Source organism: Nipponia nippon, unplaced genomic scaffold (assembly GCF_047370975.1).
Source record: "Nipponia nippon isolate SJK-2023a ecotype South Korea unplaced genomic scaffold, ASM4737097v1 scaffold_7, whole genome shotgun sequence".
Lineage (NCBI taxonomy): Eukaryota > Metazoa > Chordata > Aves > Pelecaniformes > Threskiornithidae > Nipponia > Nipponia nippon.
In genome coordinates this window covers 30,012,779-30,034,359 of record NW_028262391.1, presented here as the reverse complement: position 1 = coordinate 30,034,359, position 21,581 = coordinate 30,012,779, and the positions used below count along the sequence as shown (strand labels likewise).

General features: G+C 47.1%; 1 protein-coding gene across 3 annotated transcripts; it reads right to left on the bottom strand.

Moving 5' to 3' along the window:
* Window positions 1–1,889: 1,889 nt before the first annotated feature.
* Window positions 1,890–21,529, bottom strand: STK25 (serine/threonine kinase 25). Of its 3 annotated transcripts, none has more exons than XM_087738559.1 (12): window positions 21,307–21,528; window positions 20,214–20,340; window positions 13,609–13,839; window positions 12,347–12,403; window positions 11,119–11,227; window positions 9,695–9,852; window positions 9,238–9,423; window positions 8,851–8,996; window positions 7,868–7,982; window positions 7,501–7,572; window positions 3,853–3,989; window positions 1,890–2,210 (listed from the first exon to the last, which is right to left on the bottom strand). In XM_087738559.1, exons 2-12 carry the CDS (start codon window positions 20,262–20,264, stop codon window positions 2,171–2,173), a joined length of 1,302 nt encoding a protein of 433 aa, XP_087594685.1. In that variant the 5' UTR covers window positions 20,265–20,340; window positions 21,307–21,528; the 3' UTR covers window positions 1,890–2,170. The 3 variants fall into 3 exon arrangements, with proteins under 3 accessions (XP_087594685.1, XP_087594687.1, XP_087594686.1); XM_087738561.1 differs by lacking the exon at window positions 21,307–21,528 and adding an exon at window positions 19,810–19,968 and having other exon boundaries at window positions 20,214–20,331; XM_087738560.1 differs by lacking the exon at window positions 13,609–13,839 and having other exon boundaries at window positions 21,307–21,529.
* Between the last annotated feature and the right edge of the window lie 52 nt (window positions 21,530–21,581).

The window sequence follows — 21,581 nt, the reverse complement described above, 5'->3', positions numbered from 1 at the left end:
GCCTCATTTGTTTTGTTACTTTATTGAAAGTGGCAGATCCCTTTCAACGTTTTTAAAAACTAAGACTGTTGTTGCTTTGAATACTGGACGAAGTTTGTGGGGATTGTTTCCTTTAAAAAGTTTACTCATTACACTGCAGTGCATGTGAGTAATAATACAAGGTACCTTATTGACACAATTTGCTACCGTCACGAACAGCAACTTTAAAAGCAGCAGGAACCCTTCAGCTGCCTTTCTGCTGGACTGCAGCCTCTGCCTTCCACCTAAGTTTCCTGTCTATACGTTAACAACTTCTCCTGAGGAAAAAATGGGTTTCTTCTGTTCGTCATAACTGCAGGCTCCGAGACAGCTCTCACCACAGAGAGCCACCGCTCTGCAGCAGATCTCCAGCAAGATCAAACAGCAGCACTTCTTCTCTACTGGACAAGTTTGTGGTGTTTGCTGAGCCTGTATTTATCCATCAGAGAGGAAGAGTAAAGGATAGTCATAAGCTAAAGTGAACACTGCACACCAGGACGAAGGAACATATGGTCCGTTTGAGCTACTTTTAGCCCATCCCTTAGCAATCTGCAGGTCTGAATCAAAGTACCAAAAGTCAAGCCTTGTTACTAACGAAGTGGACTATCTTTTAAAAAAATGCTGAACAGCTACAGCTTTTGTTCTCCGTGGCTTTGGGGTGAGCCACATCATTTGCACACAAACACCCAGACAGAAAGATCTGGATATCTAAGGTCTTGCTGACTTAATGGGAATAGCTTTACAATTAGAGAGCAGATCTCTAAGCAACCAGCTATCAGAAGTTATTTTCCTAAGTCTATTTTTCTAGACCTTTAAAGTACAGATTTAAGATCTGTGCATTTACCTGAATTAAAGATTTGCTTTATAAACTAGTAGTATACAGAAAGCAAAGCTAGTTGGGGATGGCTCCACTGGAATACCTTAAGCAGCCAATACGGCCGTAGACGCTTTAATTTCTCTGCTAGCAAACACCACCACAGCTTGTCAATTGGAGCAGAGCCCTCGCTTCAGCGAGTTTAGATCCCAGACTGAAAGAAGAGACAGAAAGGGAAAGTTGAGAAGAAGGGGATGGAGGTCTAGAGCAGCTTTTGCAAACCCCTAGCCACACCACACCATGTGGATACCATTGCTGCTAGCCATCCAATTTATATCTTTCTGTAGAGGACAGGTTTCTTGCCTCAAGAACTGCTACGCAATGTTGATCTGCCTTTTGAACTGAAGCCCTGTCAGGGCCTTTGGCTGTTGTGTTCCCCCAACCCCTTTTTTTAATCCTTCTGCAACATTTGGGCACGCACAGTAGGTGTCTACTCAGCTTAGAGACGAGGACTGCCAAACCTGTGTATCTAGTTGCTTCAGTTGCAGAAAGCACCAAGGAAAGGAAATCCACCAGCTCCCAAACCAAATGTAACCACCTTGCCTTCCAGTCCCTGGAGACCCAAGGCAAGTTCTGCTGTTGCCTGAATTAGATGAACCAAGGCCTAATACAAAATGATGTCCCAGAGCCCAAAAAAGCACAGTCAGCAAACCCATCCTCCTGTGAAAAGACAGGCTGGGAAAGAGCAGCAGCAAGTTAGCTCAGTTGCTGCTATACTTGAAAGCTTTTCGTTACTAGCGTGTGAAGGAGTTGAAGCAATCCTCCAGAACAACTGGAGAGCTGCTCTAACTTTCCCAGAGGCCGTAATGCAGGGAGAGCTTCCAAACGTACCTCTGCTCACACATTACTGCTCACAAAGGCTTCTTTAGGAAGGGCAGGAGGCTAGACCCATCAGACTCGCCTTTGAAACATATCTCAATGGAAGAGAATCTCCCTCTTTTCCAGCAGCCAGGCATTTACCAATAACAAGCTGTGAATCAAACCAAGCCAAAATGGATACATCCATAGGGAAACAATTAAAAACTGCATTGATTACATTGTAAAAACAATTAGACCACCCATCTTGGGTTCTGCAAAAGGTCTAAATTGTACTTGCATTGCAAACCCCACCCTGGGTTATCATGGAAACACATGTAATATGAAGGCTCTGAAATGTCCTGGAGTCCGTAACACAATGTTACATCCAACAGCAGATGGTGGTCTGGATTAGAGATGTAGTTTTTATGAAGCTGGAATAAAATCCTTCCCCCCTCAAAACAGGAGCAGGGAATATAGGTGTCAGCGGGCAGAGGTCAGGTGGTTCCGACTGTGTGAAAACCTGCAAGAAAGAATAATGGGTGGAACTGGTCACTGCTGTCCATGTCAAGCCCTCACCTGGAAGATGGCCCACACGCACTGCGCCAGCCAGCATGTCTGCAGATGGAGAGGTAAGTCTGGACGTGTTTGTCCCCGCTCCCATAGCCACACCCAGTTTTCTAGATAAAGAAGTCTTGAAGGAAAAAACCAGCAATTTAACAAAAAGCCAAGGCAGCACTTTTTTCATGGCTTTAAGCTTCAATTTTAGGCTAATACATTTTGAGCATTAGTGTTTTACAGTAAGAAACCAACCAGGGTCTCTGAGGTTTTGCAAACCTCCAAAAACCCAGTGTCTTGAGCTGATGCACCATCCAGTAGTGCCATTTCTAGGGTGACAGAAATGAATGACACTGAAGCAGCTGCCCTGCAGAGTCACCCAACGCACATCTGCGAGTACCTCCTGCTCAGCTAGAGGCTAAAGTTTTTGCAGGCATCACCAGGACACTTTCTGTGACCTCTGTGGGTCAGCGAGAAGAGACAAGAGTGTTCTCTTTCTAGCTGTAAGTGATTATTAGATGAGGGATCTAACAGACCCATAGCATATTTGCTTGAAAGCTTGAATGACTTAGTAACAGAAGCCCTCAAGGATGGCTAGTGTTTTCGGTCCTTAATATCTAAGGCTCTTCTTTGCTTGACAGCATCCAACGGATACTTGAGCTACAAGACACAAACTATGCCAGCTTAAACCCATCAGAAATAAATACTTAGAAAGCCCAGGTTCAAGGGTGTAAAAACTGTAAACCTTGGGTTGTATTTACATTAGCAACCAGAGCACAGAATGGCTCCCTTGGTCACACATATAGCAAAATACTTCCGGCCTTCTGACCAGTGAGGGGCCAAATGTTAAGTTTCTCAGCTAGTGAGGAAAGAGCGAGATTTAGGATAGCCTGCTGTGAAAGGGAGAAAATCCCAATTAATGTTAAATAAAGCCTGATAAACCTGTGATCAGGATCTGACATTGTTGCCTGTACTACATGGATGCTATTGAACTTGGTGCCAGTAGTGGAGGCAAGCTTGATGCAGCACCTGCTGAGCAGCGAAGAACTTAATTCTACCAGACTATACTCCTTCACTGGTTTAACAAGTAATTCACTTCAGGAAAAATAGTTTCCTGCTACCTGAAGCTGGGCAAGTAGAGTGACTGCCTGCAAGTAGTGCTGTAAAGCACATTCCTTGCAATGAAACAGATATTCACTATTCCAGAAGCGATCCTGATGACATTTTGCATAGTCCTTGCTACCTCGGTAACGGGACCTGCAGGACATCATATACATACACACACGCACATATATACACATATATACACACACACATATATAGACATATATATGAGTAGCAGCATCTTTATGTGCTCTGCAACATTCATCTACACTACAGAAACGTGTTCAGTGTGAGAAAGGACTTCTGAAGCAGGAAGAACAGCTTCCATTAAATGAAAAGCAGTTAAAAGAAGTGACTTAGGGACTATTAGGTCAGCTGTCATCAATATTCACTTTTTGGGTGTCTTGACTGCTCAGCACCAACCTTTGCCGTAGCTATGGAGCACGACAATGGTTCGGTTCACTGCCAGCTCCACCCCAGCTCACACTCTAGAGGACGCTCACCTTTGTACCCGCTCCACCATGTGTGCTATCAGTTTGTCCGAGATGCCTGGGCAGGACTCCTCAGCCAAGCTAAAAGCATTCTCCAGCTCCTCCATAGCTCCCACATTGCCTCCGGTCTGTTTGTGCTTATCTTTAAGCTGCAAGCCAGAAACAGTGCATTAGTTCTTTATCTCATTGCAGAAAGCAGTGCAGTACAGATTTTAAGTCCCTTTTCCTTCTAGTATGACTCCACAAGGGTGCAGGAGGGCACCCACATTCTTCTTAAAAAAAAAAAAAAAAAAAAAAAAAAAAAAAAAAAGGCTCTTTTTGTAGGTCAGGAAGATGAAAGTCCAGTGTCTGGAGTTCAGACTTTCCTCCAGGTGCTAATAGCAATTGAAGTTCTTAACAAACAGGCCCTGATGTACTCCTAAACAAATTAAATGATATTAGAAATGGATCAACAGCCCTGAAAACCCATAACTAGTAACAGAAAAAAGAACTTCAGCTGTATCTGAACCAGTACCATCACGTTTGCTGCTAACAACAGCTTAGCATCCGGACACACACAAAGGCTTGCAGACAGGTAGGGCAGAAAATACTGTAACACCAGGAGTTAGTCACCACCACTTTTAATAACCACAAAAAAGTCTGAGTTGCTTTTAGTGACTGGGAGGCCAAAGGAGACGACTGCCATGCTTCAGATCCTGAGTCACTTGGCCTCCAACACTCATCCCCAAGAGAGAGCTTTCCCCAGAGGGACAGCGGAATGAAGCCCACACACCAAGATCTCCACGTGCAGCATCTGACCTATATGAAAAGCCTCAGTTTGCATCTGTCATTGTTGGCGCACTCCGACTAGGCCTCACTGGCCACAAGTCTACCTGCACATGGTTCCAGTTGTTAATTTGAAATAGCTAAACCTCTGTCATTAAGGAACTCCTGACGGGTCACTGATGCTGAGCCTGAAGGAGTCTGTCGTTGGAAAACCCACAGTCACATCCTCTGCAGCATTTCCCCACCTCCTTCACACAAGCAGCTCATGTGGCAGCCCCTTCCCTAGTGTGCATCATTACGCAATGAGCTGAACAAAAATCAAAACCTTTCGTTGAACAAGCAATGTCTGCCAGTAAGCCACTGTCCAGTTCAATTAAGCTCCCGTTAGGCTACACGGATTAAAGGGCTTTACATAAGCCTCACAGTTCTTTGCCTGCAATTCTAGGATCAGCCTTTCCTGTTGTTGCAGCTCACCTTTCCTCCACGGTCCAGAAAACAAGACAATGTGAATGCTAATTCCCAGCTGGAGCCGTCCCTGTGCTTCAAGTCCTCCACTGGAAACAAACAGTTCCTAGCCAAAAAGAGCTTCTGCCTCTTCAGTGGGGTAATTGCTCATTATCACAAAGCCTCAGCTGTGGGAGCAACTCACACATGGCTCTGCTCATTCAGAAGTGACAGGGGGCATGGAGGGCAACTCAATTACACATCAAGGATACAGATTTCTTAGGCCAAAAATATTTGTAATCCAGGGCTTGATTTGACATCTACCTGATCAAAGACTGCCCACCTCAGAGCAAAATGAGATACCGGGTCTGTCCTGCAGGTAAGTTGTCAGTTTATCATCAGCTGTTGATGCCAAGCCACTGACCTTTACTTTGCCCAGCAGCCTGCGATGTGAGCAGCCTGTGTTATCCTGTCACTTTCCACTGCAGAAGAGCTTTCTGAGGTTAGCAGGGGGTTAGAGAGCTGTACTGCACAAAGCCTTACAGGTTGGCTTTTATTCACTGCTTGGCCCTCCAGGCACAAATATCTTACCTTTCCTCCCTGCCCCAAAAAAGGCAGACAGGTTTCCAGATTTGCAGTTGCTCACGTCTGTGTTAATGACCCACCACGGGTCATTTTCAATATTAACATCTGATAATACACATGCAGGGAAGGCATATAAAAGATTATGAACAGCATCTCAGTCAGATTTCAATTCACAAAGCCCAGCTTCAGCCCTTTTATGGAAAGAGGTGATCAAAACCTAGCAGGTCTAAGAGGCAATAATACAACAGTGAGAACGAGAAAGTCTGCTGTTGGTAGGAAACTAGAACTGAAAAGAACAACATGTGCAACCAGCAGTGAAGCAGATTTCCTTCTTGGAGGAAAGTTTTCTTCCAACACCCTGCTACTGCACACAGAAGCCAGATTATTTCAGAGACTGCCCAGAACCCTCCCTGCACCTGATTTTGCTGAGTGGGATCAGCAGAGACTGCATGGAAGTCTAATCAAAGGAAAGGAGGATCAGCAAATCTGGGGCAAGAGAGTCCACTAGCAGAAAGCCACTTCCCACCTGGAACTGGTGCAGCAAGGTTGGTAAGGAGAAGCATGAAGATGCACTCATTGGTTTGGACTGAGAACCAGATGTCAGTGATTATGCTGCAGAACAAACTGCCTGCAATCAGAAGCCAACATTATTTTTATTTGTTTTTCTCTCATAGGTCTAGGCCTACAAGACCCAGTCAGTCTGCCTCATGCTCTGACCTCTGGAAGTCAAGCCCACTGGAGTACAGAAGAGGCCGGTTAGCTAAACTCTCAATTTCCAAAGCAGCGCTGTCTCAAGAGTACTGCATGCCTGCTTTTCAGAATGACCTCTGCTTCCCGCCCTGCAGCAAACCCTCTTTCCATACAGCACTAGACCTGCGAAAAAGAGATTTAAGTCCAGAGACTATTCCCTGACAAAGCACAGCTCCCTGCGGGGCCACCCCTGGAAGAGCATCAGAATCCAGAAGAGAGCAAGTCACCAGGACCAGAGAAAGGGTCTCTGTGACCCAGCACCCCAAAAAAAGAACCTTGACACACAGTGTCCGTGTAAGCAGTTTCTTCCGAAGCAGAACTTCCTTTCCTATACTCCTGCTGGAAACAGCAATTGAAGCCAGTAGCCCCCTTCTGATTATTGTCCTGTTCTCCTCCCTTAAAACATCACCCAGCTGGAAAGACAATTCATCTCTCTGCTGATACAGACACTATCCCATCATTAATGGTAGCTTTTACTTCCAAGTCCACATCCCCACTCAGAACACAAGGCAGGGAAACGGGGGATTTTCCAAACCCATTTTCTCTGCCTACCTTCCACAGGCCATATGGTAGGTAACTCCTTAGCCTTGGCGTGCTAGCAACAGCAGGCATCTATAAATCAAGACGACGGCCTAGTAATTGGCAAAGCCAACTGCTCTAATCCACCCAACATTCCCTTCAGTGATGCTGCTGTGGGCAGCAGCATATAGCATGAGGGCAGGGAACATGCACAGCAACAGGCAAGCTCAAATACCTGCCTGCCCTAAGAGGAGCTGCACTTCAGCTACGGAGGCCAGGGACATGAGAGTCCACAGTTGCCTAGGCATTAGCAAACCTAAGACACAGAAAAGAAACAGGTACTCCTCTACCTTATCCTCACCAGAGGACAACACAGTAATGCTGTGCTTCCAGGAGTACAAGTGTATTGGAGAGGACACTCTAGGGACATATTCACTTTCCTGACATACTGTATAGACCTCTGAACAGAGGCACAAATGCTTCATAGTCCCTTAACCCTAGTAGGTACCGCACCCCTCCTCCCTTCTCCAAATCCTTCCCATCCATGCCCAGTATCTCTTTGTCTCCAACCACCACAGACACCAAGGTTCTACTCACCTCCCCAAAAACTGGGTGAACAAGTGTGGAGAGACACTGTGACCGTGGTTGCCTCTTGATGGGCTCAGTAGGCTAGAAAGCAACGTGAAAAGAAGTTACGAGCACAGGCAAAGGCTCCCCGGGTACACAAACTACTAAGCCTTTGGTAAAGTCACAGCACCTCGATGGCAGCCCCCTCACCAGGTCTCAGGAAAGCCACAGGCTGCAGTACCCTGATGATGTGGAGGAGGCAACTCCGGGGCACTAGCCCGTAATTCCGGACTAAAGTAAATTTTAGACTGAACACAAGTAACTGGTAGCTTCCCCAAGACCCTCAAAAGCTTGTATGAGTTCAGTCCACTTCTGAAGGAACAGACGCCAAACAGACCTTCTGGGAACCATGAAGAGCCATTCCTTTGTGCAGCTTGCTCAAGGAGTTGGGGCGAATAGTTGGTGGGAATGTCCAGATTGGACCCTGGTCTCCATCCTCTGTGTCTCCATCACTGCAAAGGAAAAGGAGGAGGTCAAGACAAAGCCTCAGCGCCATACACTGGATGTTTTACCCATGCATTCTCATAGTCACAAGCTCTCCCCCACCTGATTGTCATATCACTGCAGGACTCCAGGCATTTCCCTATCCCAGAAAAAATCCTAAAGAGAAACCACTGCAGTCTCTACAGCCCATATACAGCACCACAGAGATCTGAGCCAAGTACTACATCATGTTTCCAAACCACGATAACCACCCTTCTGCTCTAGCCAGCTTGAAGACAGTTTTGAGTACTAGTTAAATTTAGAGTTTCAAGACAAGCCAAGCTCACAATTTGAGGGGCCAGGCTTAGATGTTGCAAGCCAGCCTCCTAGAATAGTTGGTCACTGGAGTCGCTGCCACTACAGGTGAAGAGAAGCTCTCCAACACCAGCCTGGCAACAAAGCACCCTTTCCTCACCCAAGGCTCATAGCCTCATTATCCTCCACATCAGTAGCAAAGCTCTCTACCCATGAATACACAAACACACATACACAGCTGTTGCCACAGTTACTAAAGCCTGTAGCTGTTTGAAAGGCGATGTATTTAATTGAATGTGCATAAAATACAGGCAACAAGAGCCTTGTTTTACTAGTTACACACATGCTACATGTTCCTTGTTAGTACTTCTGATTCCTTACACTCAAAGAGACTCCACAGGTTAAGGTAACAGCCGGTTTTTTAGGCAGCAGTCACCTGTTCCCACAAACAGATGCTCGCACGTCTCCCTGAGCTACCGTAAGATCTCCAACCCAGGTAGGGTAAAGGACCTGAGCTGCTTGCAGTAGGCTACCCCCGGGCATGCAGGGTACAGCACCTTGCCATGCAGAACATGTACGTACATGTCAGAATCGCCAGAACTGGAATCTTCTCCATGGCCCTCTGACTTCCAGCGCTTGAATCGATCTATCAGCTCCATTAGGAATGAGGTTTTCTTGGTGTAGCGTGTGATGAACTTGTGCTTTAGCAACTCTTTAGCTGTTGGCCTCTGGAGGAATAAGGAAAGCATGCTACATCTAACCATCTCTGTACACTAAACATGCAAGTGCACCGACTTAAATTCTTGCCAGGCTTGCCTGTCCATTCTGCAAGCTCAGTACTTCCTTCTCTCCAGAAGCCTTGCACCAAAAGGTGTTCCTGCATTTAGCATCTTTGCTAAATCATCCTGCATCAACATCTTTGACTTCTGCAATACTTTACCAAATTCACAGGTGGATAGCAATACTCACAAATCTAGGATCCTTATTGAGGCAGGCTTCCACAAACTCCTTGAAGGGCTTGCTGTGGTGACCCTCAAGTGTTGGAGGGTTATTTTTGGGGATCAGGAAGAGAACCCTCATAGGATGCAAGTCAGAATTTGGAGGCTCTCCCTTTGCTAGTTCAATGGCTGTAATTCCAAGCGACCAGATGTCTGCCTGAAAGAAGAGCAAGAACAGTGACAGCACAGAACAGCAAGGAGCAATTCTGCAACATGGAAGCATGCAACTTCAGCACAGCCAAAGGGCTGATCACATAAAATCAGATAGGGTGTTTCATGTCTAATAGACCAGCTTCTCCAACAGACCCTGAACCATAACAGAAAAGTATCATTCTTGCAACAAACAGCACTTCCAATCCCTGTATTAACATATATATATATATATATCTCAGCACCAAGTAGCAATCCTCCTCCTGCTCCCAGCTCACCTTGAAGTCATAAGCAGACTGTTTGATGACCTCTGGTGCCATCCAGAATGGAGTCCCGACAAAGGTGTTTCTCTTGATTTGTGTGTCTGTCAACTGTCCAGCCACTCCAAAGTCAGCCAGTTTCACATCTCCTTGTTCCGAAAGTAGCACGTTGGCAGCTGTTCACACAAATAAGCATTGAATCCACTGGTTTCTGAATCATCTCCAGCCCACACAGAACTGAATACTGAGAATGGACCTCCTGCGGCATCCTCCTTTGCACCAGTGAAAACCCTCAGCTCAGATTTCCAGCCTCAGACTCATTCTCATGCTCTGACCTCTGCTGGATAACACGGAACAAGTTCATACACTTGGCTGGATCAGAAGAGGAATATTTCTAGGCTAGTAGCAAGGAGTAGATGTGAAGGGCCACACAGTCAATTAGATGTGATTCCTGGCCACACAAAGAAGAGAGGGCAACATGGTCCAAGATATCTCAAATGGTCTCAATTTTTTTTCAGAGCAGCATTCAGCACGGGTTAAATAGCAGAAAGAGCTCACAAGTCCTGGTCTTGTACCACTTCCCACTCACTCAGCTTAAGAGAGTGGCATTGGGTTTGGCTTTGGGATGGGTTTTTTGTAGGACTTTTCATTCTGAGAGAGACCCTACCTACAAACTTTCAGCATTTCCCCACTCTGCTGGCAGCCAACAGTGCTGCACGGCCTGCAGCACTAGCAATGTGTAGTCTCACATACACAACGGAAACGTTTCTACATATCTCCCTGCATGAGGTTTCTCTGCTCTGCTTGTTCACATCCCCTCCTGCAGAGGGTCAGAGCAGTTAGCATCCAACACCGGCCATGTCTCCACTGCACTGTCCTCCCGCCCTCCTGCTGTCCTTTGATGCTCTGTGCTCAGTGTGAGACTGCTCTTTGGGAGGCAGATGCCAGGTCTTCCTACACTGCATACAGCCAATAACTATAAAAATCAGTAACAGGATAAGCTGACACAAGCTGCCTTGATTTTCTAGGGCTGTGAACCCTGCGTGAGGACAGCTCACCTTCACCATAAGTTATAACTGTGATAACCAGCATACACAGGCCTTGGGGTCCAGCAGTAAAGCAAACGTCCAGACATAACTGAGAGTCAGCTAAAATTTGAGCACGCCTTTCATTGACTGCTTTGCTTTAGCACCCTGACTGTCCAAACTGCAAATGCCAGAGAAGACCTACAGATCCTTACTGCTACTACAAACCCTAAAGACATGAAAAACATGAGTTGCAATAAAATGACAAGCATCAGATTCAGAAAAAAGCAACCCAACAGGAAAAGCAGCACTAAGAAACAGTCTTCGAAACCTCTCAGATTATTACTGTATAATAGTCCTGAATCTTATGTTAGTAACATCCCTTACAAGAAAGGGAGCTGAGCTATCCACTCTTACCTTTGATGTCCCTGTGGATCTTCCTCTCAGAGTGTAGATAATCCAAACCCTTTAGGATTTCTCTCAGGATAGTAGCTATGTAAGTCTCCTCCAGGGGTCCCGGCTTCAGCTGATAAAGGGCAGAAAGATGACTTAAAGGAAGGTGACTGATGCCTTGGATTTTCCAGCCTCTCAGTTTGTTACTTGTAAACCTTGGCCAAGCAGGTCATATTCAGCAGGAAGCAGCTACTGCACACCTGGTGCACATTCTGCAAGCAGAATGCTGGACTTTTTGCACCTGGCAACATGAAATGGAAAACCTTTGGGGGATTTTCTGTTAGTCTATTAAAGGCTTCCCAGATAGCCAGCAGGACGCTCATCTCTCGCTTTGGCCTGGAAATACATTGCTGAACAGAACATCTTAACAGTTTCTCTTGTTCAAGTCTCTCTGCTAGCATGCAAGAACTGAATTTCAGCCACTGCAACAGCCCGGAGACAACTTCTACCCTACAGCTGTGGCGTATCGTATCAAAGCTCTTCTCCTTTCAATCAGTTCTCCTCTAAACAAGTCCTGCCTTCTCAGTGCAATAATTGAGGTTCTGACACTAAGATGACTTCTGCTGATGGCAGCCCCCACCCCCTTCCTCCAAGTCAGTGCAAGGCTCAGCAGTTTTCACTACAGAACCTTAGTTACTGCTCTGGAAAAACAGGCTTTATTGTCCTAAGGAGAAAAGCAAAATCCTGTGGCAGAATACAGCACAGCAGAACTTTGCCCCTATGTTTATTCTGCATTTCTATTCCCTTAAAATCTTGGGTAACTTGTTAAATGTAATTTGTATTATCAAACACCTTTGAATCCTGATCGTAGACCAGGTCTCTGCTGAGCTTGATGCCATGCACGCACTGAACAATACCACAAACTCTTTGCAGGCACAGAACTTTGATTAGGTTAAATATGGGTTCACACTGCTCAAAAACAACTGGCTGCTGTCACATTTCAGTTCACTGGCTCTTCCCATTGTAAAGCAGCAGAGCACGCCAGAGAACAGTGCTTTGACAGCTGAGCTCCATGCAAACATTTCCTCTGTCCTAGGATATGCATAACCAGCATGTCTGCCCTGCACTGCCTCCCCTTCAGGCACAGGGCTGTCAAAAAGATGGTATGTGGCAAGTGTCTGGCTTACAGACATTTCACAAATCAAGGATCCAGCCAATGTTTTTCACGGTCCAGAGCTTACCACGTACTTACCAAATCCAGTGCTGAACCGCCTCCTAGGTACTCCATGATTATCCACAGCTTAGTGCCCTGCAAGCAAGAACACAAATCAAGAGCAAAAACAGTAATAAAAGCAGGCAGAAAAGTGAAACACCCCACAGGCAGCAAGACACATGAGTAGTCCTGTACACAATCCAAGAGATGCTGCACACCACAGCTCTCAGAGGCTTAAGGAGGGAGCTCCCATCTCCCTCTTTCCTGCTGACACAACATTATAGTGGTGGACCTGCCCCCAGTACCTTTCTTTCTCTCAGTCTGCAATTTTATCTGAGCAAGCTTGGTGCCCCTACAGGCACCACACTACACAGCCCACAGAGATAAGCATATTCTCAGGTTGGAGCCATTTAACACCACTCCAACAGATCTTGTGCATCTCCTTCTTGACAATGACAGGGGAGCTTTGCAACCTTTGATCTCATTACAGGACTGCCAGCTTGAAGGATACAATCAGAAAGACACTCTCTTACTCCTCAAGAGAAGAGATTTCCAGACTGAGGTTCACAGGGTAGAAGATAAGCAGCAGATCCATGAAACCACAGCATGCTTGGTGTTTTTAGTAGAAGGCTGAGAAAATGCATTATGGCCTTTGAAAAATATGTAAGGAATAATCAGGATCCAAAAAGCAAACTGTTTGCTACAGACCCAATGTTACATACACCTTCAGCAGCCAGCATGCAGAGGCCACTTCTGGTCACTGCTACTAGTAGCTTCCATTGAGAATTCCTAAACCTGTTCTCAACAGAAGCGGGATCAGCCCTCCTGCGAAGACTCAGGTCCTGCTGTTTTCATCATTTCTGATGAAATGATTATCACAAGGTCACAAAGTACAGTTTCAAACTCTTTTTTCCAGAGGCATAAAGCCCTCAGTGGTACTATCTTTAAACCTGTGGCATTTTGGAAAAGTATTCCACAAACTTCCTTTCAAGAATGGTCAAACCGGGGAGAGGTCAGCCTCTTCAACGAATAATTTTCTCTCCAGGCAAGTGCCCTGGCTCTTGGGACCACACTGTACCAGGCACCTCATTTCCATGTGTTTTGCAAGTGCCTTAAAGCCCAGCCTCCTATTAAGACCACATAAATGTAGCGAGCAGAGCCACTGCTGTTCCTGCTGCCACACCGACACTCACAGATTGGGCACCTTTCAGTGCTGTATGCCACCATCAGCTGCAGCACCCACAGAGAAGCCACCCCATTCCCAAACTTCTGGCAAGAGAATTGCCATGGCTTTGTCCTACCTTCAAGTAGGAACCATAGTACCGGGTGATGTAGGGACTATCACACTGGCTGAGCACCGTAATCTCCTGCTGAATGTCCTCAATTTCATCCTCAGCCTCCTCCAGATCAATGATCTTGATAGCAACCACCTCCTTGGTGCGGTTGTCGATCCCTTTATACACTTCACCAAACGATCCTTTGCCGATCCGCTCCAGCTTGGTGAACAGCTCCTCAGGATCCACCCTGGAGTGCTAAACCAGAAAGCAGAGACACGAGAAGCCCATGACGTCCCACAGCAGCCTGCAGAGTGCGATGCATACTCAGACAGCTCATCTCCCTATCTATGCATCTACTGTGTCATTTAATTCACCCAAAATTCACATATCCTAAAAGGTCTCCGCATGCTGAGAAACTTAACACAGAACATATCCAAGAGAAGAACTGAAGAAGCCTTTTACATGGGCTTTCTGCCCCTGCAGGCTGCAGTGGGAGAGGAGGGGGAGAGAAGCCCAGGAGGAAAATGTCACCAAGTACTTCTATGGAAAGAGTCAGCTCCTTCGGGACAGGACTGCTCAGTTGCAGGCACCAAACTGGTGCCAAAGCAGCTCCATGAGCAAGTTCACACTTGAATAAAAAAAGCAGGCAAGGTGTACCAGAACCAGCCTTCTTTTGAAGATCCAGACAAGAAAATGGGCACAAGCAAGAGGCCATAGGAAGTTCACAAGGATGTTTCCCTAGTCTGTCTTCCTGCATTCAAGGATTGGAATGATTTGAAAGATTTGGAACGCTTTCCTACTTGTTTGGAGGGTGAAATACTCCAGTAATATAAATACCAGTTCACATTAGCTGTCTTCTCTGCTGCAGCCTGATTTCCAGGCAGCACCCAGCCCAGCTCTCTTCAGATGTTTGCAGAGGGAGCCTCACGTCTTTTGGAAGGTCAGCAGCAAGGAGCCCAGACACCCGCCTATCCCAGAGGAGACAGAAGAGCTGAACGGACACTCCATCTGCAGACCTGCTTTTCTGGAACAGCCTCTCCTCTGTCTGGCACACCCAGATGCAAAAGCAAATAGCATTTCCCTCATTAGATAAGCACATCAACTGGGAAGCTACTAACACGATCATCATCAGAGAAATACTGACTCTTTAAGAGCAGCTTCAAAGTTAACTCTTTATTAAGATGAGTATGGACAAGAAAGGGAAGAAATCAGAATCATTTTCTGATGCTATTTCATTCTGCCCAGCTGCAGACCAGAAGGTCCTGCTCTGCTCCATGCTACTAAAAGGCTCTTTGTGACTAGTTTTTCTGCCTTTTTAAAAAATAAGTCTAAAAAAAAAAAAAATCTGGAAAATATGGCCTGAACTACAGGAAGTGGCCAAGCTATTACAGTGAGTTTTCCACACCCAGAACTTCTCAGTCTCACCTCCAACACGTCACCCAGAGGGACCACTCCCTTGCAAGGGCCTTGAGCTGGCAGAGATTTTATCTGAGAACAGAGCAGCTGCATTTTCGCATCTAACACCAGGTTCTAGCAGCAGGCCATCGCTGAGCAGCCCTAGGTGCTGCTTAATGATTAAGCCAGCCAGTCATTACAAGTTGTTTGCCTTCTGTGCCCAGTGCATCGCTGTATTGAGTAAGCCAGGCCCAGAGGAAGCTTTACAGTCAGCTCACTCAACAGGATTTCCACGTGCATTCCAGTCCAAGATACAGAAGGATAACCAAATATCCTTGTGCATCCATGGCAACACCCAAACAGGCTGTACTTCGAACAAATGCACTGGAAACAGACTGGAAAGAATATGCAGAGATGAAAGGAACTGGAGATACATAACAGGGATTGGAGAAAGGGAGGTGGGGGAAAGGAAGAGGATTTAAGCTTGAGAAATGCCAGGAGACAGCATGAGAACAATGACTGCAGCGCAGGGAGAACAGTCTGGCTAGTCTAAGCTCACAAGAGGCCAAGAGCAGTTTCCACCTCTTGACCAACTTACGGGAAGGGGCAGCAAAGTGGCCCAGACGTTGCCCTGCAGTCACCTACTGCACCGCAAAAATGCCACTCCCCACATCAGCCACTCCACACGTCAGGGTGAAGGGAAAGAAGGAGGATCATCTCCTAGAAGCACCTGGCTCAGCTGGTAAAGGAAACATTATCCACATGAATACTGCAGGGAAGCAACCCTGCAAGAAAACCTTCTTCCCCTCCCACGTAAGTAATTTTTCCATGAGAAAAGAAATGGCAAGGTGTAAGTTACTGCTCCCCTCCTCAGCCTGGCATGGCACATCAAAGAATCAGGACTAATTCTTCAAGAATAGGACATTAAACATAAGAGCACTGGCTACTGCAGGCAGCTTTTGGGACAACCACCATTTTATGTATTGGGCTCTGTAATCACAGACAGCTTCGTAAACAAGCTTCCATACTTTGATGTCGGTTTATCCCGTTCTTTGTTCTGCTTTGCGGAAAAAAGCAGTTCAGGTAGGGGTCGTGAAGGAGACAAACCTTCCTGACAAGTACATGGAAACTTTGCCCAAGGGACTCAGGAAAATGATACAACTCCGATGGGCAGAAGAGACAGGCCCACCACATTAGGTTGGAACAGGAAAATTTGTTTGCAGGTACTGGATCTACTTCCCCAGTACCTGCCACTTCAAAACCAATCTGGAAATATGTCAGAGCTCTCAGGTGACAGGGCAAGAGTATGACTCTATGGAGGGCCTAAGGACACACATCCCTTGACAGAGTTGCCAAAATCACATAAGTCATATCCAGCAACAGCCGGAACTTAGTGAGCAAGTGTGGGACAAAGTAGTAGAGTCATTCCAGCCACGGTTACAGTCTCCTGGTCACCTGCTGCAGACCAGAGTCTGCTAATGAATTTCTTCACTTTCTGTAAACACAGAGGAGGAAACCAGCCCATCCCTGATTCAAGTAGGCCAACGCCTGCCCAGTGGAACACCTTGTGAACTACCATTGTGGACACCACAGAAGACATTGCCAGGTGACATTTTCATGGAAGCAATTCTGAATTCCCATGACAAACTAAGAGGGATAAAATTATGCTAGCCTGCAGGATGTGCTCAGAAGCTCTGGTCCATTAAAAAAGTTTCTATCGGAGCTGCCACATGGTAACTCACAGCTGATGAGCAAACATTCAGATCGATGGGCATACAAGCCTCACTAGACAGCAGAACAAATGCAGTTACGTCAGGAACAGAGAGCTATGCAAGTGCGCCACTCCGTCAGAAGAGAAACACACTGCCACACTTGGGGGGCTCAAGCAGGGGGGAGCAGGGGAGGAGGAGAATGTATTCTGTGTAGCCTGACTCTCCCCTACCCCAATGAAATTGCACCTGCAGAGCAGGTTACATCCCTACACACTGAGGGGTGTAACAAGCAGGATCTTTCCCTTTTCTAAATACAAATTGATCTCAGTGCCAGTCGTTTTGTCAGAGAACCACCCTGGCTGCAAATCCATGCTCTGGAGCTGCACAGCTACAAACACACCTGAAAAACTTCATTAGTAGAAAGTAACAGAATCCAGATGAAATGCTTTACACCTGCATAAATGAGCATAGATAACCCAAAGAAGTTTATTAGTACATGTCAACTTTGCAACTGCTCACCAGTTTGGGATTTTTCCATTTTCTTCATGTTCACAGAACCCACCAAGGCTGCAAAACGGAGCTCCAGGTCGGAGTCTGAAGAGCTAGCTGACTGGCTGCTGCTCCTTGTTCTACTACAATGTATAAAGCCTTTAAGGGATGGACACCTCATCGTACCTTTTTGGTTGACTGAATGTCAATTACACAGCAGTTCTGGAGCAAAAAGCCTCATGCTGTTTCTTCCCATTGAGAGCAGTCAAGACACTAGAGATGGCTCAGTCAGGCATGAACAGGCTTTGAGGGGAGAGCACATAAAGCACTAACTTGGTTGTACGTGCAGGAAGGGGAGGGAATAAGTATGAGAGGGATGAGGACAACCTCCTAGTAATGTGCTCCACTCCTGCCCTCCAGGATCTAATCTCACAGCACAGGAAAGAAGGATGCTCTGTCATGACAGGTGTGGGGGTGTTTGCCATCACGACTGATGATGCCATGTTTTAAAACAGAGCGGCTCACTGCAGACATCAGGAATTAAGAATTGCAGTGTGTTATGAGACAAGCCTGGCAGTAACACCAGCTGCTTCATGGGGAAAGAATGGGTTTGGCAGCTCTGCCACCTCCAGCTGCAGAGACATGATATCCAGTCTTTGAGGGGAGACTAGAGAAGAAGGGTAAATATCTACCCTCATTTCAAAGCTACTACCTGCAAAGATAAGGTGCATATTGGGAACAGAAGCAAATACTCTTTGAACTAGCTCAAGGTCTTCTCTCTGGGCTGTGTCTGGCTGGATCTCACTCTCAAAAGAGTCATATTCAGCATCATGAGCAAGAGTCACACCTGCATCTGCTACATAAAACACTGAGAGGTGCTTAAACCCTTTTGGAAGTGAAAGTTCCTTGGTCTGGGGCAGGTCAGGATCAGAATCACTGTTCTAGTTGTTCTGTCTTCTCCCATGAGAAGTCTGTAACAGAAAAATATTGTCAAGGCCACAATACTTCAAGAGCTGAAGCTGACTGGGAGTTTGGCAGCCTCCAAAGGTTTATATGGAACTACAGCAGCATTCAGTATTACTTCTGACTAGGGCACTTTCCAACCAGCCAAACAAACAAACATCATTTTCCTCTGCCAAACACAGTGGAAGGAAGAAGTTGGTTTTAATAAACCTCAGCTACTGACCTTCTTTCCTTCATTGCCTCCTCTCCTCCCCAACTTCCCATCCAGCATTTACCCACATTGCACGCTACACACTAACCTCTGGGCCACCAACAAAAGATATCTGCAGCAGGCACTGTGTTCTCTTTGAGGAAATCAGCTTTGTATATGGAAACATATACAGACAAGAGGGAAGTTTGTGTTCAACACTTCAAAACACAGGAATTTGTTTGAGACTCCCAACTTGCTTCACAGATAGTATTCTTTCGCTTCAAGGGAGTGAAGCATTACTTAGCCAGAGAACTTGAACAGCTTCTTCAAGGTCACATAAGGAACAACAAAACTAGAAACAGAGCTCAGATCAGAGCTTTAAACACAGTAACGCAAATATGTCACCTAGCAGATAGAGCTCCCAACAAAGACTGGAGGCTCACTGTGCTGTATGTACACAGCAAAGGGCAGCCAAGAAAAGAGAGAGAGCCAACTAGCTGAGGCAAGGAAATGGAGGCACAGAGGTAAAGCAACCTGGGGATTTCCCAAAGGTAACCCTGCACATCAGCAACAGAACTGGGAATCAAAGACAAGTCAAGCCTCTGACAACCCAATCCAAGTCTTAGTCTCCTGATTTTCACAGTACCTCCCACCACTCCCTAAACTCTGGTGAACAGAACTTCAGGCCAATTCCTACTGCCCTTCCAACAAGCCTCAGTAACACAGATTATGAGGTCCCATCAAGGATTCCTGAAGAGACCTGAGGAATGGACAACACAGACTGCTTTCCTATTCCAGGACCAGACAGTTACGGGATGACAGAATCTGAGAATGCCTTACATTTGCATAATAAATTCAGAGATGAGACCACTGGAACTCTGATAAGATTCATTAGTGAATGTGGTGTACAAAAGAAGCTCGAGAGTAACCTCCTCTGCAGCTACAGAACTCAGTTCTCAGCCCTAACCAGACAGTATCCTTTTCTATTCCTTTCATTTCTCTCTCTCTATTATGACTCACTCAGGCACTATATTTGCATTTAATTCCATACACACTTCGGGGAAACAGTTTATGTGAAAGACAGGATGCAAACTAAGATACATTGCAAATCAATTTTAAATCAGAAAAGGCTTGGAGAAAGCATCATCTCAAACCACTAAAGCTTTTAGTATTACAATTCTACACCTAGGAACAGAACAGAAAAATGCCAAAAATTCTCACAAAACATGGTTTAACAAGACCTACATTCAGTACTGACATCTGCCAATAATCAAACACACCCCACAACCAAATTCAGAAGAAAAAAGATTGAAGCCAATACTATTAATGTGGTTTAGCTTTTAGTCCCAAGTCATGACATCATCCTTCCACACTCCTCTTATGAAAATGTCATCACAACAACAGGATTTAACCACATCCACTGACGCTGATATCTCTCTCAGAAGAGTTAAATGTTCAGTATCAAATATCACTTACCTCTTATGCATTAAGGTTACAAGCACTGTTTTTCTCAGGCTACTCTTATGAACACTTCAGTAAGGTACGTCTGGCACAGCCGGCACACACAGCTTTTCTGTTCCCATTGCTACACCTCCTCTCCCCAAAATACTGAGAGAGCCAATTATTCCTGTCTCCCTAAGAAGAGCAAAGTTAACCTTAAAGAAAGGCACCATACTGGGTGAAGAATTACCTTTCTATAGGCTGGCAACCTAACACTGTCAGTCCAACACCACCATGGAATAAGACACAAATAAATTGGCTAACAGGAGTAAGCTGAGATGTGTGCAAGAGAGATAAGGACTGGCAAAAAGTGATTTTCTGGGGGTGTTATATTTGCTCGTGATACAAGAGTTTAAAACAAATTTTTAATCGCCACTTACCTGGCTGGCAAATTCTCTCAAGTGAGCCATGCCTACAGGATGGTCAGACATCCGCTTGTGCAAAATCAGGGAGGGCTGGGACTTCGTAGCACAGTGGGAAAGAGATGCTTTCTGATCCACTGGTCAACTGCGACAAGCAAGAACATAACAGCTCTAACTCGAGGTTCTCAGAGCCTGGCTCATTCCCCAAGAGCTGCCTTCACCTTTTTTCTCCTCGATTTGCAGTTCTTCTCGAACCTACCAGCCCATTCTAAGCATGCCAGCCCCTCCTTGCAAACCCCATTTCTCAATTCTTCCCAGACATGCCTTCCAGATGTATCAAGGAACCTCACTTTAATAATATACACTGACAAAGCCTCAGGCACCATTTTCCCCACCATCACCTCAGCATGCTCCCCAGTATTATAGTTGCCCCTACTGCACTATCCCTTCATCACCAATCCCAGGACCTTCCCCAGCACAGCCCTCAGCGTTATCCTCAGACACCTCTTTCCTCCTATTGCTCCCCAGTAATCCTTTCACTGAGGGTGCCTCTCCACTCCCGTCCTCCCCAGTACACCCACTTCCACAGTGCTCAGCTCCCCAGTGCCCCTCTTCCTCCTCAGGGAACCCCAACCCTACACCACCCCTGGGCACTCCACCACCAGTGCTCCCCGTTCTGCCCCCAGACCCAGCGCTCCTCAGCAGCCCTCTCCACAGGGCTCCCCTCCACCCCAGCAACAGAAGAGCCCCAACCCCCAGTCCAGCCCAGTCCCCTCAGAGCAACCCCGGCCCGGCCCTCTCCAGGGCCCTCTCCCCGAGTGCTCCCCAGCACGGCACCCTCAGCTCCCCACAGCCCCCCTCGGTGTTCCCCTGTCACGGTGGCCCCACGGACCCCTCACCCCACCTCACACCTCAGCTCCCCCCCTCCTCCCAGTCCCCTCGGGGACCCCCCAGAGCCCCCCGCCCCATCACGGCCTCCTAAGAGCGCCCCACGCCAGCCCCCTCCATAGGCCCCCCGCCCCGCACAGCCGCCTCAGGGCCCCTGTGTTGCGGATCCCCGCCCCGCACGGCCCCCGGGGGCCCTCCCGGCCCCGGGCACCGCCGCACCTACCTGTGCAGCCCGCCACACCTACGGCCAACGGTCCCCGCGCGAAGGGCGGCGCGGTGCCATGCCGGACCCTGGCACACAGAGCCGCCGCCGCCACCCCGGGCTGCCCTGGGACACCGAGCTCGGCCGCGGCGGCGGCGGCGGAGGGCGGGAGGGGCGGAGGCGCCGGGAGAGAAGTGGGGAGGGCCGGGCCGAGCCGGGCCGGGCGCAACAACACGGCGCGGTGGGGGACACGGGGCGGGGGAGGCCGCGCCGCGCTGCCTGCCGGGAGGCGTAGT

Excerpts from the sequence above, each read along its gene's own strand:
- STK25 (XM_087738559.1), bottom strand. The coding sequence starts at position 20,264 with ATGTCTGACCATCCTGTAGGCATGGCTCACTTGAGAGAATTTGCCAGC. Across the intron at positions 11,228-12,346 it reads GCGGTTCAGCACTGGATTTG|CTGAAGCCGGGACCCCTGGA; the intron begins GTAAGTACGTGG and ends GCCCTTTATCAG. Across the intron at positions 9,424-9,694 it reads AGTCTGCTTATGACTTCAAG|GCAGACATCTGGTCGCTTGG; the intron begins GTGAGCTGGGAG and ends CTCTTCTTTCAG.